The 16,611-nt window shown below is 37.6% G+C and overlaps 1 protein-coding gene across 4 annotated transcripts in view; it reads left to right on the forward strand.

Annotated features, from left to right (window-relative positions):
* Positions 1-16,611, forward strand: part of cadm3 (cell adhesion molecule 3) — a 185,440-nt gene that overhangs the window by 63,308 nt on the left and 105,521 nt on the right. For all 4 annotated transcript variants that reach the window (XM_038279259.1, XM_038279267.1, XM_038279275.1 and 1 more), the window contains exon 3: positions 1,498-1,647. In XM_038279259.1, the coding sequence (XP_038135187.1) occupies positions 1,498-1,647 (150 nt within the window). The remainder of the gene's footprint in view (positions 1-1,497; positions 1,648-16,611) is intronic.

Consider the following 16,611-nt stretch of genomic DNA (forward strand, 5'->3'; position numbering starts at 1 on the left):
TCTAACAGTCCTTTGGATCCTGCTGGCAAGCAGCGGCTATACCTCACAGGCTGTTATCACTCTTAATCTTCACAACCCAGAGGCAATGCGAAAGTTTTTTTCCTCTTCTAATAATTGATGTGTTCTGATTTTGAACCCGTCTCCCATCTTTAAAAGATGTCCAAAATTCCTGCAGGCGCCTCTCGGCTCATGTTCGGCAAATATGTGTTTTTGATGCTACATGTAGATGGTTTTCTCACCTCCTCTTCATCATCCTCACTTCGTGAGCCCCTCCCCATCCTCTTTCATGTCTTGATGGGAGTTCTGCTGGAGCACATTTAAGCAGATGTTCTTCTTCTAAAAAAAAGAAAAAAATTCAATTCCACCAGCCGTGCGCGGATGTGATAACACCCCACGCTCCGTATAAACCCGTCTCCTGCTTGACAATTTGGTTCCAATTAAACTATTTATACACGCTGTATTTAAGGGGTGAGAAGACCGCTCGAGGCGTATTCTCCTATGTGATGCTCCCTCCTTTGACTTGGTCTTTTTTCTTCACTTATGCCTTTGTTTTTTTTTTTTTGCCCAAGCATTACTGCAATTTCAGCAAGTCAGTAACATGTTCCAGTATAGGAGACTGATCTCGAAGCCTTTATACCTAAACATTGGAAAAGGTGCATCAATGGTTATGTTTATCATTACTCACTATAAATGGAGGCTTGCATATTTTGCTAACATCTCTTGCTCTGATTCACAAAATCATTTGCCACCCTCACTAAAGGCAGTGTAGAATTAGCCTGCACCATCAACCGTTATCAAGGGAGCACTGTTAAATACCATAATTTGAGCCAATTTGAATATTGTTACACACCCCAACGGTTCATTTATAAGTAGTTTTCCCGTTTCAGCTCCAGCCCTCTGAATCCCTTCATTATGAGGGGGTCATTTGTATTCTCAATCTTGTTTCCTCCGACCCACTCATTTCCATAACTTTGAGCTTGCAGCTGATACATATAAACGCCTTTTAAAACCTGCCCTGTCTATCAAGAAAAAGGGTTAAAAAAAAACTCATTAGCGATATGAGTTGGCTTTGTTGTTTGTTTGACCTGTGGAGAGCCAATGTCTGCCACAGCCTCTTCATCTTTGCAAGTCCCCCAGGTCGTTCAGGCTCTGGGTGCCACTGACTCATTGCTCCTACATTGGCCTTGCAGACATACAACCAGATAACCATTTGTCAGCTTTTTTTTTGTCCCTCTGACAAGATGTCAGTGTGTGCGCACAATGTGTCTGTGCTTTCAGAAAGACAGATAGAGATGTATAGATAATCTGACAAGCAGAGAAAGACATGGGCAGTGGGAGACTGAGAGAAAAAAAAAAAGGGAGGGAGGCGAGTAACGCAGTTTGTGGGTTTATCTGATGCAGGTGCTGTGTGATACTATTTTTGATTGTGTTTACAATTAAGGGTAGTGTTGCAATCACTTTAACTGTTTTTTATGTCTTCTTCCTTTTCTTGCTTAGATGAGGATCCCCTACAGCCTACGACCTCAGATGAAACGGTGTCCGTCGGTGGCACGGTAACGTTGACCTGTACGGTGACAGAGACCGACAACTCTTCGCTGCAGTGGTCCAACACTGCACAACAGACTCTGTACTTTGGAGAGAAAAGAGGTATGTTGGTGGGGTCCATTTTGGTTGCATGGTTTTAAATAAAAAACTTGAAAGAGAAACATCATACATTTTATTGCAGCAATTAGCATCCACTGCTAACCATTGGCGGCTGGTGGAGTTTCCCACAGGGGGGATCTATGAATTCAAAACAGACGTATATAAAAAACCAATCAAACGTATACTAAGTTATCACACCAGTATATTTATATGAATGCCAACAACGACAAAAAAACAGTAAAAACACTTTATGAAAACAAAATATAATTTCATGTAGAGTTTACTTTTTGTACATAAATCTTGCCCTTCTATGGCTTTGTGAAGATAAACTTGTGTTTTGCATGGTCCAATATTGTGTCACAAAGCAAAATAAAAAAAAAATATCTACCAGTTTAATAATGGAGAAGGTATTAGTCAGCTTTTTTTATTTTTTTATATTTTTTAATATATAAAAAGTATTTATTTTCTAAGAATGTGTTTATCAAAAAAAGTGCTTTAAATCAGTCCTGCCTGTTTTTATCCATGCCTGGTCAGATCCTGACATTTGAAAAAGGTGGCAGGGAGAGCAGAATAAAGTGTTATGCTGCGTTCACACCGGACGCAGCAGGCGCAGCAGAAGTAGCGAGTTTACATGCAAAGTCAATGGTTGACGTGCGTCAAGGTGCAGCAAAAGGTCCCGCAGCGCGTTTTGAGCAGCAGGCGCAGCGCGTCTGTGCAGCTGAAGCAGCGCGTCGGGAGCGTTTAAGCATCTGACACGCGCGACGCTAGGCAAGGCAAAGGCAAAGAGGCAAAGAAAGGATAAAGTAGCTCCGCCGAACGCACGTCAGACCCACGTTTTGATCCGCGCAGCCAGAGCAGCAAAGCTGCTTCAGCCGCGCGTCAGAACTAAACTGGTACAAGCAGCAAAAAGGAAGCAGCAGACACGTTTTTGCTCCTCCTGCTGCGTCCGGTGTGAACGTAGCATAAGCCTTGCTAAATACAGTTAGCCACGCCTTCTTGCTCAACCAGGTCCTGGTAAAGGACGGTTCTTGCGCCATCTCTCTCTCTCCAACTCCTGTGACTCGACCTGTCAATCACCCGTAAAAAGTCTCCACCGTGTCAGGAGGTGGTGAGCAAACGCACTTCCTGTCAACTCGGGGCGCACCAGAGCTGCGCCCCAAGCTCTCCTATACCTTTGTATTCCAGAGGAGCTACTGCGCATTTACAACTTTTAACGAGAGTCAATGGGCAAAGATTTTAGCGCCCGAGGGCGGAAATATGTCACCAATCTGACGAAAAATGGAATGATGCTGTACTTCTTTAAATATTAAATATGTATCTTGCACATCTCAGAAATACATATGAATATATTTTGTAATGTTTTAAATGTTAATTTAAAATAAAATCATAAAATATATATTTTTTTTATGTCTTAATCAGGGTCATCAGGTGGGTTGGGCGGCGCCCTAGCGCCCTCTACTGGCCAGCTGCCACTGCTGCTAACTATATTTTTTAAGCTAATACTTGCTTTCACATTTATGTATCAAAGATGAGTAGGAATACTGTTTTTTTCTGCCTCTACATAATGTGGTCGATCTGTTCCCCATTACATTGCTACAGCAGATTTTTGCCGCCTCCTTTGTTTCAGACAAATGGCTACCTTTGTTTTAGCCAGAGTGATAACATGATGTAACGTGCCAGATGGTTTGTTACTACAGTACAGAGGACCAGCTTGGAAGATGATGCTCAGAAGTTGTTTGAGAATGCTAAGTGAGTTCAAAATGGAATTGACAATTTATTGGACGGAAAAATCTGTCATTTACGTCCAGCCAAGAGCTTGCTTCAGTCATTCATGAAACCCAGATGGTAAAATTAAACTAAACAAAGTGGAGGAAAAAATGCTTTGACATTTTTTTTTATTATATTTTAGTAAATAGTAATGATTTCAAATATGCAAAATAACATTAGAAAAACTCTCCTCCATAAACTCTGAACATTTCTCAAAGAAAGTTTTATTGTTAGTATAAAACATTTAATCCATTGAGCTTTTTCATTGATCTGACACGCATGGTGGAGCCAGAAAAATTTCCCTAGGGCTGCCAGGCAGGGAGCAATGTGCCTTGAAGGTTTAACCAAAAACTGATAGATGCCAAAACCAGTTCAGGGTCAGTCTACACCAGTGGTCTCCAAACCTGGTCCTCACTGTCCTGCAGGTTTTGGATGCATCCCTGCTCCAACAGAGCTTAATTAAATGAATGGCTTTTTAACCAAGCCTTTATCAAGCTTGATGGGATGCTGAAAAAGGTAATCAATCATTTGATTCAGCTGTGTTGAAGCAGGGATGCATCTAAAATCTGTAGGACAGTAGATCTTGAGGACCAGGGTTGGAGACCACTGGTCTACACTAATCCCACTCTACCAGCAGGAACATACAAGAGTACAACATCCATATTTCTCAAATTAATCACAAGGACAGGCTAGATTTTCACAAAGCTCTTTGAAATAAATCTACACACATATTTATGCATTGATTCTGTCTGAATTAATCATTTATGGCTGTGCATAATATATGCATAAAATGTATCTGACAAATGCAGAGACATAACTTCCCTTCTCCTCCACAAAACACAAAATATAGTTTTGAGAAGAGCATGAACACTGTATTTGTCATCTTTATGTTAATATATTGATGCAAATGATTAATTGCTGTACTTCTGCTATCAGTTTGTCAAATTATGCAATTAAAATCAGTTAGGAGATTTCACTGTTTTTGAGGGAAATGGTTCTTCTTAAATTGCTGAATTAGTCAGTCTAAAGAAGCCCCTGGTAGGGATGGCAACAGAGGTGGCCAATGGCCATCCTTGGCCGCTTCCCACCTCTGTTCCTGCCGACACTGGATAACTCCAACTGGACAAATGTAGAATTGTTCATTATACCCATTTGAGAAATATGATCAGATTATTCTAGGACACTATATGCTGCATGGATTTAATCATCTTTGGTACCACATTAAGTTTGACGTGTGCACATTGTGTGATATATAATGAACACCAATAAGTAACTTTATCAAAAAGAAGAAGAAGAACCTAGGATGTTAGTTGTCAGAGAGAGATAGTGGTGATCAGGCCAGCTGACAGAATTGGCGGGAAATAGAGATCTTTCCAGTTTTTTATTTATGAAATTTTTGGTACATTTGGCTTTCCATACCTGCTCCAGTTGCATTTGATCCATTTAATAGATTTTAACTTGTGTGATTTCTACTTGTGTGACACGTTTAAATTGGACCACAAAATGTTCTGGTCAACACCTTTCTTAAGCAGTTAAGGTAGAAGGATTATCTATCTATTACTTCCACCGCACCATTGTTGACCAGAAACTTAATACCGTAGGTGTGTTTATTGACTTATGTAAAGCATTTGATACCATTGATCATGCAAGACTATTGGGTAAATGTGAACTGCATGGCCTACAGGGGGTTACATACCAGTGGTTAAAAAGTTATCTAAGTAATAGATTAGGGCTGGGCGATATAGAAAAAAAGCTTATCGATAAAAAAAAATGCATATTGATCGATATCGATAATTATTGAAAAGATTTGAAACCATATTTTATGTGCAGCTCTGCCTGGACATTTTATGATATTGCTAAATGATTTAATTTTAATAAAGAACACAGACTTCCAATTAAATATTTATTTAACCAGCTTTTTTAACCTTAACAGAATTTTTTTAAAGAAAAATAACTTAAGAGACCTGAGTTATGTTATTAAATACTGACAAAGAATAAACTAAAGTGACCAGAAAAGTGACCAAAATAAATATAACAAATAAATAAATGGACCCCCCCCCCCCCCACTTAGTTTCCTGCTTTAACCTGAGTTATTACTTTGAAGTTGCTGGCCCCTCAGCATTTTTCTCTCAATTGGTAGACCTACGTGGGAAACTGTCCAGAACTGAAAATATACATATATTTTCCCGAAATTCCCGAAGATTCCTCGGAGGCGATGCAGAGCTGCGCCGGGGCCTACACAGCTCGTACTCCTGCGGGTGTGAGCGGCTGAGATGATAAAAAAAAAAAAGTTGGTTGTGTTATCAGACTTGGTTTTCACTGGTTCCCTACACATTTTACAGATGACTGTGGTTTGTTTTTTGTCCGACTTGCCATAACTGAAATACTGCCAGACTGCCGAACTACAAAAACCCTTCTTTGGAACAATTTCCTCCGACTCTCCTTGCTGCGACATCTTCATGTGCTCTGTGTTGTGGTTTGAGAGGGCGGCGCTTGGTGACGGCATGCCTGGGTCCGCGATTGTGATTGGTTTGGAGGAAGTAGTGACTAGCATAAACCTACATGCTAGGCTACAATGAGAAAGAAGGAAAACTGCGTTTCTTTATCGAACTTTTATCAACGCTGTTTTTTCTATTGCGCCACACGTCTATCGATCGATATATATCGTTATTGAATTATCGCCCAGCCCTATAATAGATTACAATATGTACAAATCAATAACACAAAGTCACAAACAGGCATAGTAAAATTTGGTCTTCCTCAAGGCTCAGTCCTAGGACCTAAATTATTTATACTTTATTTAAATTATATTTTTGCAGTATCCAGTAATTTAAAGTTTATAATGTTTGCTGATGATACAAATTTATTTTTTTTGGGAAGAATTTGGATGAAATAAAAAAAACTATAGAAAAAGAGTTAGCTGAGTTGAAAACATGGTTTGATTATAATAATTTGTCGTTAAAAGAAGGGAAAACTGAATTTATGGTATTCTCTGGTAATCGGGTCTATAACAATTAGAGTTATGTATATATTGAGTTATAATTGTAAGAGTTTATGAGACAAAATTTTTAGGGATTATTATAGACAACAAACTTAGTTGGAAGCCTCACATAGAATATATTAGAAATAAAATTGCAAAAACTATTGGAATATTATTCAAAATAAAAGATTTAATAAATATTAAAGGCCTGCATATTATATATATTCCTCTTTGGTTATGCCTTATTTGTCTTATTGTTCAGAAGTATGGGGAAATGAAAATAAAACAATTATTGATAAGTTAGATAAGTTGCAATAAACAGCTATAAGGCTTATTAATAAGGTGGGATACCGTGAACCAACTGATAAACTCTTCATTTAAAGCAACACATTCAAATTCAAAGACATTGTTTATATAAAAATACTGGAAATAATGCATAAAGCAGTGAACAAAAGTCTTCCTTTTGGTATTCAGAAATTATTTAAGTTAAGAGAGAATAAATAAAATTTGCGAGGTTTGTTTATATTGGAAGCCAGATAAAGTCTAGATGTGTTTCAGTTATTGGTGTGAAAATGTGGAATGAATTGAATGATGATTTAAAGTTATGTCCTTTCTTGGTGAATTTTAAAAGGGCTTTAAAATGTAAAATGATAAAATCCTATGTTATGTAGATTTGAATATTTATATAGGTAGTAAAGAACCTGGTAGGTTGTAAAGCTTGTAAGTAGAAAACAGGGTAGGCAAAAATAAGCTTTGCTTCAGCCTATTCCTTTTTTTTTGGAAAATTGTTGGTTTTGTTTTGTTTTGATATTGTTGTTTAATTTTGGATTATTTTCTAAAACATAAAGTGAAAGTGAAAAGCATTGTTGCAGCTGTGGATGGCCATGTAATCACGTCAGTCAAAATCAAAACTTGTCCACCTCTTAACATCTAATTATTATTTTTATTTTTTCTGACACTTTTTATGTTTTTGTACGGTGACCTTGAGTGTCCAGAAAGGCGCCTTTTTAAATAAAATGTATTATTTATTATTATTATTATTAACAATACCTATTGGTCAGTCCTTAATTAGAACCTAACCTAACAAAATAGGGAACAAACCCTTGACCGAAGCGGCTGAGTCTTTTGCCTCATCAAAGCGCTTACAAGCTATGACCGCCTTCTCAGGCGTTTGCAGGTAAGGATGATCTGAAGTTCTGTTCAATCTAAAGCTATTCCTGCAGCTTCAAGTGAGAGCTGCTTTACCCTTCATGTTAAAGTGATGGAGCTTTCTGCCTGACCATGAATGGAGGGAAAGATTCAGGTTATGTATTTCCCTCTCTCCACCTGCAGCACAGCCATCCTTACGTACTGTACTACAGCAGCTTGACAAACATCAGAGGAAATGTGTCAGCAGCATTAACCAGTTAGAAGGAATGGCTGGTGGGGGTACTTCCCAATACTGCCGTGAATAATCAAAATAAATTTATAATTGGAAAAGATTTTATGAAACTTAAGAATAAAGTTAAAATTTGCTAGCAAACATCTTCAAAAAAGTAATATTTGCGGTAAAAGATGTAGGGGCTGATTTAGCCTCCCTGTCTGCAGGATTGGTGGTGATTTTAGTGCTAAATGTTTTACTCCTCGATCTGAAATCCTCCTCAAAACCAAACCACAATCAAAGAGGTTTAATAAGAAACAGTCCAATAAGAAATTTAAGTGTTTTCTTTGAAAAGCTACAGTATGCATACAGGGCAGTTTGCAGCTCATTATTAAGGGGCAGGGATGAAGATCAGCTCTTCCTAGTCAGAATCCATAGTTCTCAACCAAAAAAAAAAAAAGGGTGGCTTGTCCTCTTTTGATGGAATTCAACTTCGCACCTCAAATAGAGGAGTTCAGGTATATTTCAGTGGCTTGTTTGTGTGTGAGGGGAGAATGAAGCGGGAGATCGACAGACAGATTGGTGAGGCTGCTGTTATCAACGCTGCACATCTCAGCTGTGGTAAGGACAGCTTAACCAAAAGGCAAACCTCTCGAATTACCGCTCGGTATACATTTACCAAAAGAGAAAAACTAGTTTCGGGTGCAACTAGGATGAGATTCCTTGGCGGGGCATGAGGAATTGGGCCATGCGTTAGAGACTTGGAGCAGAACTGCTTCTCGTCCACATCGAGAGAGGTTAGCTAGTGTGGCTCAGACATCTGTTTCTGATGTCCCCTTGATGCCTCTCTCTTGAGGTATTCCAGAAACATCCCCCCTAGAGAAGGCTCAGGACATGCTGGATGGACTCTGTCTCTCTTCTGGCCCTGAAACGCCCCAGGCTTCCCTCAAAAGAGCTGAAGGGGGTGTCTGGTGAGAAGGAAATTTTGGCATCTCTTCTGAGACTGCTCCCCTCATGACCTATTCTACTCTGATACAGGGTCATTAAAAATCATTAAAAGTCATTCAATTGTTATTTTTTAAATTAAGGCCTTAATTGCCATTATCATTTGTTAAATGTGATTATCATGGCATTTAAAATGTAAAAAAAAAAAAAAAAAAAAAAGTTTCTAAAAAAAATTTCCTCAGATATATCATATCAGATATAACTTGTTTCATGTGTTTTCGTGGAACTGCTTCCGGTTGATCAGAAATCCATATGTTTGGAAAATAAGCTCGAAGCATAGAAAAAGCTAGAGAATTAGAAAATTCTCATTTCAACAAAAGTGGCTGGAAAACGTGGAATTTGGGACATGGCTGCCGCCTGTCGATGAAAGATTTTGTTCTCTTTTATATATATATATGTATTATTTGAGAGTAACGGGTACTTGTTGATGGCATTAAATTATTTCTAAGAGCATTGAAAGAGCATTAAATAGCATTAAATTAGAGTTACTCATTCCTGTATAAACCCTGTGATAAAGCAAAAGAGGATGAGTACAACTAGTAGGCTACGAGTTCTCTGTAAATAGCATGTTCAATGAAATGTCATTTTCCTTTTCAAAAGTAAGGGAAAAGAAATAAGTTGGTCCAAATGGACAAATGGGTTTCAAATGCATAAAGAAATAATCCAACAGGAAGAAAAATATGTTGAGGCCCAAATTATCTCCACAGTAAGAGAACAATGATAAAAGCTCTCACCGATTTGTGACTACAGATGCAGACCCACATGCATAGTTGATGGAGATGCCACCAGAGCCATCTGCCAGTAGCTCTGGTCGAAGCTCCATGTTTATTTGATTTGATAAGATATGTTTGTCTGATTGGAGAGAGACTTGATTTGTTTACTTGGCAGTATCGGCAGCCCTTGCTAAGCACTTTACCTTTTATAAGTTATCACTGTTCTGTGTTCCAAATTATTAAAATGATCGAGGTTTCCAATCGTTGAAAATCTATTCTATAAATCATTGTTTGATGTTTAAAAACAGTTCAACACACCCAATGCAACACCACTACATTTATTAGGCTACTGATTTATTTGGAGTTTTTGTCCATAGGTTACACAGCTTTCTGCACATAGTTTTATCCTGCATATCATACAAAATCCTGAAAATAGATCACCTTGCATTCGTTTCCTCTATCGAATCTTTATGTGGCACTTCTCAGCCTGCAGCTGTATTCCTATTGGCTGATCCTTCAAAAAAGCTCGTATAGTAGCAGCTGCAACAGTGTGACATAGTATGTCTAAATATCAAACACTGTCAGAAGTTTATCGCAGGTTATTTTTGCTCACAAGAATCTAACAACAGCCATACCTGCCTCACAGCGCGACATAGGAGCTCGGATTTAAAGCCACGACCATGATTTTCTCCAGAAACTTCCCACAGGAGTTGTTTGTGGAGGAAAATTGCACACTGTAGTTATCAGGTTGGTCTGTTGTCCATTTGGTTTTAAAAGCTGTGAAAAAAAACCCAACCCTAAATGTAAATGTGTCATTTATTACACTTAAACTCCGCTGGTGGATGCCAGAATTAAATACTTATTGGAGGGAAATAATGCTGCAGCTACAAAAACACTTTTCGGAATATTGAAAATCATCTTGACTGCAGTAAAATCCCCTTAGATGCATACAGCAGTGATATCTTAATGATTTCGGCAAATCGAAAGCCCTGTAAAGAAAAAGGAAAACATCAGACTTAAGCTCCAATTCTGTAGAAATCTAATATTCAGCCAACAATTTGTAATTAAGAGCCTTGTTGCTGCACTGATGTCAAACAAGGCACCAACAATCGCTTTCAACATAAAGGGGTCATAAGCTTTGTTGATGCGAAAAGGTTCAGGGCGATGAGAAAGCAAAAACAGCGGGCTATTGTGTCATTGCTGAAAAGCACTCGATAAATGCAACAAAAGAAAACACAAGGAACAAACAAAACATGGAGACTGATGAATTAAAGTCCATCAATGTTTCCAATTATAAGAGCTGTGCTAAAGATTAACAGTCTCAGCTCTATTATAAAAGCTCTGTTTGAAAGATAGGTGTGTAAACTGGAGGTGATTTGTTTATGTTCGCCTTTATTTATAGAAGTTTTATTTTAATTATTTATTTATAGCAGAACAAACTAAAAGACTGAAAAAGATACAAATAAAGGAATTCTAAATTCCTATATTCCTGCATCGCACAACACACTGGATAAGATTGAATAAAAAAGAGAAGAAAGGGTCGCAGATGGAGGGAGGACATTTTTTATTTGTTGATGAATTGAACACAGAAGACATGGTGGAGACTTTTTCATGCTCTAACTTAGCACTTAACAATAGGAGCCAAACAATCAGAGTGACAAAGTTGAGAATAGTTTGGATGGAGCTGACTGCAGTCTGAGGAAGTTTTCTCCCCAGAGTGCCAACACTATTGAAACAGACGATTTGGAAAACAGAAAGAGGCGACAGAGAAGGGTTGGGGGTGGGGGGGGACAAGTTGATGGAGCGGCAAGTTGTTACTGTAGCAAGAAGTTGTGCTGCTAAGGGAAAGAGGGGCTCTCCTCGCTCTGATGCCACACTTCAAGATGGACCTCTGCTTTGGGGCAAATTGAGAGAGGGATTGAAGGAGATGGTGGATGGTCGGGAAAATGAACATATAATGAGAGGAAGAAAGAGGGAGCAAGTGTAGAAGAAGCCTCTTCAAAATGGCCCACCCTCCTGCTGCAGAGCACTAATACATCGAGAACGTTGTGTTGTTTGAAAAAACTGAGCTTTTTGCCTTTTGTTTAAACTGCAGAGGCAAAGATGGGAAATTACATCTGTCAAAAACATTGTGAAGGGGTAAATGTAGGCAGTAGTCTAGTTGTAAAAAAAGAAGGGGGGTGGTGGAATTTCTTTTTTTTGGAAGCATACATAGCCTAATTAATATATTCTATTAACCTAAAGCAATATGCATGGCATGGTTGTTACACGTCAGGTACGTCGGTCATTGACCTTGACCGAGATACCTTACAGTAGAACTGCAGTCAGTCCCTGGACTGGCATGGCTATCACTGCCCCTACAGAGTTAGAACTAATTTCCCACTGGGATCAGCTTCATAGTCAGAGTAGGACACTTTTTTGATTTTATTTATTTTGCTCAGGATACTCGTAAGCCCACAGCCCACCAAATGCTGAAAGGACAATATTACTGCCATTACTGTTAATGTATAGTAGAAATTTTACACATTTAGTAATAAAATGCCACAGGGGATGGTATAGGGGAATGGTCATTTAAGAAGGGAGATGATTTTTAAGTTTTTTTTTAAGAAGGGGGATGCCATCCCCCCTCAACTCGAGTACTGAATGTAGGGTTGAAATAAGTTAGGATATGTAGGTTGAAGATGTGTGTAGATTTTCAAATGAGATTCATATTGTAATAAAATACTCTCACACAAAAAAAACCCCGAAAATAACCCACTTTTAACCCACTTTTTAAAAAAATGTTAGTGCATTTAGTGCAAATGTTAGTGCAGCCGCAGACTTAAAGCTTTTGTGATTGCGATAGTGATTGTTTCTTATCAGGTATATGAACAATGCGAAATTTTACATTGTTACATTATTTAGGATTTTGCCCTGTAAAATTACTGGTTTAAATCTCTCTTAGAATTAATCCCTCTGTGTTTACAGATGGTTGAAGCGGATATAACTCTGTGCTGCTTTTATTTCGTTCAATTGATGTTCTCTCATTTTTTTTTTCATTTTTTATTTGTCTACTTATCTATGCATTTTAATAATTTGCCAATAAAAGAGGGAAAATAATCCACCAATGAAGCACTTACCTAAAGTGATTGAACAGTTCCTGACTAACATAGTGGTTATTCCATCATATTTATCTATTTTTAAATAGATCCTAAATGCCCTTAAAATAGAATATGTTATTCTTCATTAGCAACTTAAGTATTTGCAGAGATTTACATGTTTTTTATTACATATTAAATAGATGTTTTGTTTTTTAATGCAAACAACCTCCTATAAAGTTATAATTATTTTGACTTTTTAAATGCATTGAATTGTACACACTTTAAGTGTATTATTTTCAAAAAGGTGAATGGCGTAAATCTTGTGCTTACAAGCACAAAGACCAAATACTCCTCTTATAAAATTTTAAGTTTACTGACAACGGTTAAACAAATGGCATCAGGACATATCTGCCACCTCAAAAAGCTTCCCAGAGAAAAAAAAAAAAAAAAAAAAAATCCTGTTGTTGTGCTTGTTTTGAATTTCAAACGTCATCTTCCACCTACATTTCCTCAAGTGCTTCTGCGTGGTGATAAAATGAATCTGTTTTTTCAACGGCCAGGAAAGTCTAGGATCATCAGACACATCAAAGAAGCTTAAATACAAAGATTTTCAGCTCGAAGAACGGAGTCATGATGGAGTAACAAGTGGAAGTGAACATTCCTCTTTGCTCCACTTTCGCAAATGATGAATTGAGACGGAGCAGCAAGTCATCGCTGCTGGCCCGAGCTGCAAAGCCTAGACACCTTGTCTCATAGCTGAGACAGCAGGACACAGAAGAGGCGCGAGTATAAAGGATACACCAGAGCTGGAATGAGAAGGAAAGATAATAAAAGAGTTGATTGAAGAGGGGCTGAAGAAGAGAAGGAGATGGGGAAAAATCAGAACTCCTTGCCGCCTCGTTCCAGCACAGCCCAGCATGTGCTGGGCTTTGGAGCGGAGGGGAGGTAATAAGTGTCCGAACAGTGCGGGGAGAGATAGAAGAACAAAATGATGAGGGGAACTTCTTCACAGTGATAGTCCAGTAAAGGAACTAAGAGATGAAGGAGAGAATGTAATAATCATGAACTGATGGATGAATGATTATCTTACCTTTTACAAAAATTTGATTCCTCCAAGTAGCTGAAATAGAAAAATAAAAATATCTTTATGGGAATATTAACCAGGCTGGGAGAGTACTTTGTTATTAAAACTGAGCTTAACAAGAAAAAGAGAGTACTGTACCAGCAGGAAAAAAATAGAAGACATTACTAAGAAAAGGGGGAAGAAAACGACCTTGGATTTATCTGATAATAAAACTGCACTATTCCCTCAAATAATGGGAAATATGATGAAATATCTTCACCAGTGCTGTTATATATGAAATGTTGATCTTGCCAGCATAATCACAGAGCCACATCGATTCAATCTAATTCTCTGCGGCAGGGCAAAGCCCCCACGACTTTTATCAGGCAAACAAAGCTTTCGATATCAGTTAAATTTAACCCTTCCTTCCCCAGACAAGAGGTAGCTTGGCTCAAGAGGAGTGCAGCATGCGGTCACATTTAAAGGATCTTTCATGAAGATGCATTTGAGTGATTAGAAAGACAAAAAATAGTTAAAAGAACAAAGCAGAAGAAAGCAGTCTGGTTCCAGTGGAGCAGAGCTAATGAGTGTTCTGCAACTATAACGGAGATAAAGATGAAGCAAAACAGGAAATTAATTGTTAAGGGACATAATGCCCAGCTGAGTTTATTAAAGCAGATGCAATGACCAAAAAAAATGAAGCTTCCCTTCTTTTCTTCTTTTACTGGATCCTGTCTTTTATTAACACAAGCGTGAAGGTTCTGTGCAAGAAAAGTGTCACTTCTTGGCAGAAAGAAATGATATGATAACGGTGGCAATACAGGATGGTTTAATTCATTCTAAGACCTTAATGCTGGATAATTTATTTTAAAACCCTTTTAAGGACCTGCGGATACCCCAGAGGAAACAAATGTGAGTGGCTAGATGGGTAGATGAGATGAGAAAAACAGACCTGCTAATAGAGCAGATTAGACAGCTGGGAAAGCATGAAAACAGATGGGTTCCTGCATTAATACTGCAGGACCAAAAACACTAGAGACACTGAGACAAAGAGATGGACATGAAGGGAGGAAAAACAGGTGGATAAGTCACAGCTAAAAGACACAGTATGCTATAGGTTTAGTTTTTTAATGTCAAACTTTCCTTAGGTCTGGTAAGTTATCTAAAAAGTTAATTATTTTAGTAAAGATAACCTTAAAAAAAAATACAAAATGTTGTTTTAAAATGTCAAATTCCCCATCCAAGGTTTGGTATCGAAAGGCTCCTTTGTAATAGGGGAATTACATTTCTTAATTAACCAAATTTTCAGTAGGTTTAGTTCGGTTCTAGGGTCAAAACAAGACCTTATTACTACCAGGAGCGTATATAACAGTAATAGAAAAACAAACTTGAACTACTCCTATTGGAAAACATGAGAAAGCTGGAGCAGTTTCAAAAATGTGCATGTGAGTATTTAAAGATTGATATACACGTTCATAGAGAAGGTATAGCATTAAACAGACTAAAAGGGATCACTAAAGATTACTTTTTTGTAACATAGGGGAACCTAAGTGTGAAGAAGTCCTTCAACATTATCCAGCAGGTCTGTAACTACTAAAGCACAGCAACCACCATTTGCTTCAGTTAGGATCATTGTTAATAATTTAACAAAAGGAAGGACAGTGGAGAAAACTGCATCAATGGAAAAGTTCCAAAATATAAAACATGGGTGACTAAAGGTTTCCTAGACTTTGGAGAGAAAAAAAAAAATGTAAAAATCATTTTCATAAAAGTCACAGGTGGAATATCTTGGAGAATTTGTGTTCCATTTACAACTGGTGTAAAGCTCTTGCAGTATTTCTGAAAGACAGCCTTATATTAATAAATGTGGGAGTTTTTGGTATTTAATAAGCAGGATATATTGCTAAAATTCATGAAGCCACGTGTTCCTCCCATTCCCATGAAATTATAAAGAAAAAAACATTTCACCTGTTAATTGCTTTAAAAGAAAATTATTGTTTTAATAAGTTTTAAAATGACCTAGTCCAAGTCTGGACCTACATCTGGATAAGATGCTGTGGTATAACCTTTGCTATGACCTTTAACAGGCTATTTTCTACTCAGAGACTCTCCACTGTGGCTGATTTAAAACAGTCGAGGAAAGAAAATAGTGCCAATATTCCCCATAAACAATATGAAAACAATTCATTGTCAATTATCACAAACACTTACTGGCAGTTATATCTGCCAAGTATAATCACTGTACCAGCAGCTATTATGTCTATTGGGCAACTTGTTTATAAAATAATAGTGCTTAACATTTTGGACTTCGGTAAAAATTAAAAAAATATCCCCTCGACTTGGTTTTCAAGATCTTGAAAACCAAGTCCAGTGGATATTTTTTGAATTTTTACGGAATGACTATGACCTGGATGACTGAGAACCTTCATCAGCATTTAACATTTTGGACATTAGTGAATTTCTCCATTGTGAGATCAATAAAGTTCTATTCTATTCTATTCTATTCTTTTAAAGATTCCCTTTCTGCATTGAATTTAGAAATTCAATAGCATGTAAAACTAGACACTGATACAAATGATCTGAAACTCATTAAACCAAAATATCTTAACTGAAGTCAAACAAGCTTGCTCTTAATGTTTTCTCATGCCTTATCCACTCATCTCAACCCTTCTGCATTCCACTGAATGTGGAAGTAGTGCAGCTCTCCCTTGCTTCCTCCCTAGTTCACTGCTCCAATAATGTTCCAGAGCAGAGTGACTCTGTGTGATTGAATTCTGATCATGTTAGATCACTGATCACTGCTTTTGGATCTGAAATAATTATCTGATTATCACAATAAACAATTATTTGACTATTGGTGGCACTTATCTTCTGTGTATAGTATCCGGGTTTCAGCCTTTAAAGTCGCAGGGATGAAATGTAAAATGCTTCTGGCTTAAACATGTATATAAATGTACTCTTTATTAGACTATATTGTCCCAAAATTGTTAAAATTTTTA

The sequence above is a fragment of the Cyprinodon tularosa genome, unplaced genomic scaffold, assembly GCF_016077235.1.
Source record: "Cyprinodon tularosa strain WSP-4 unplaced genomic scaffold, ASM1607723v1 ctg102, whole genome shotgun sequence".
NCBI lineage: Eukaryota > Metazoa > Chordata > Actinopteri > Cyprinodontiformes > Cyprinodontidae > Cyprinodon > Cyprinodon tularosa.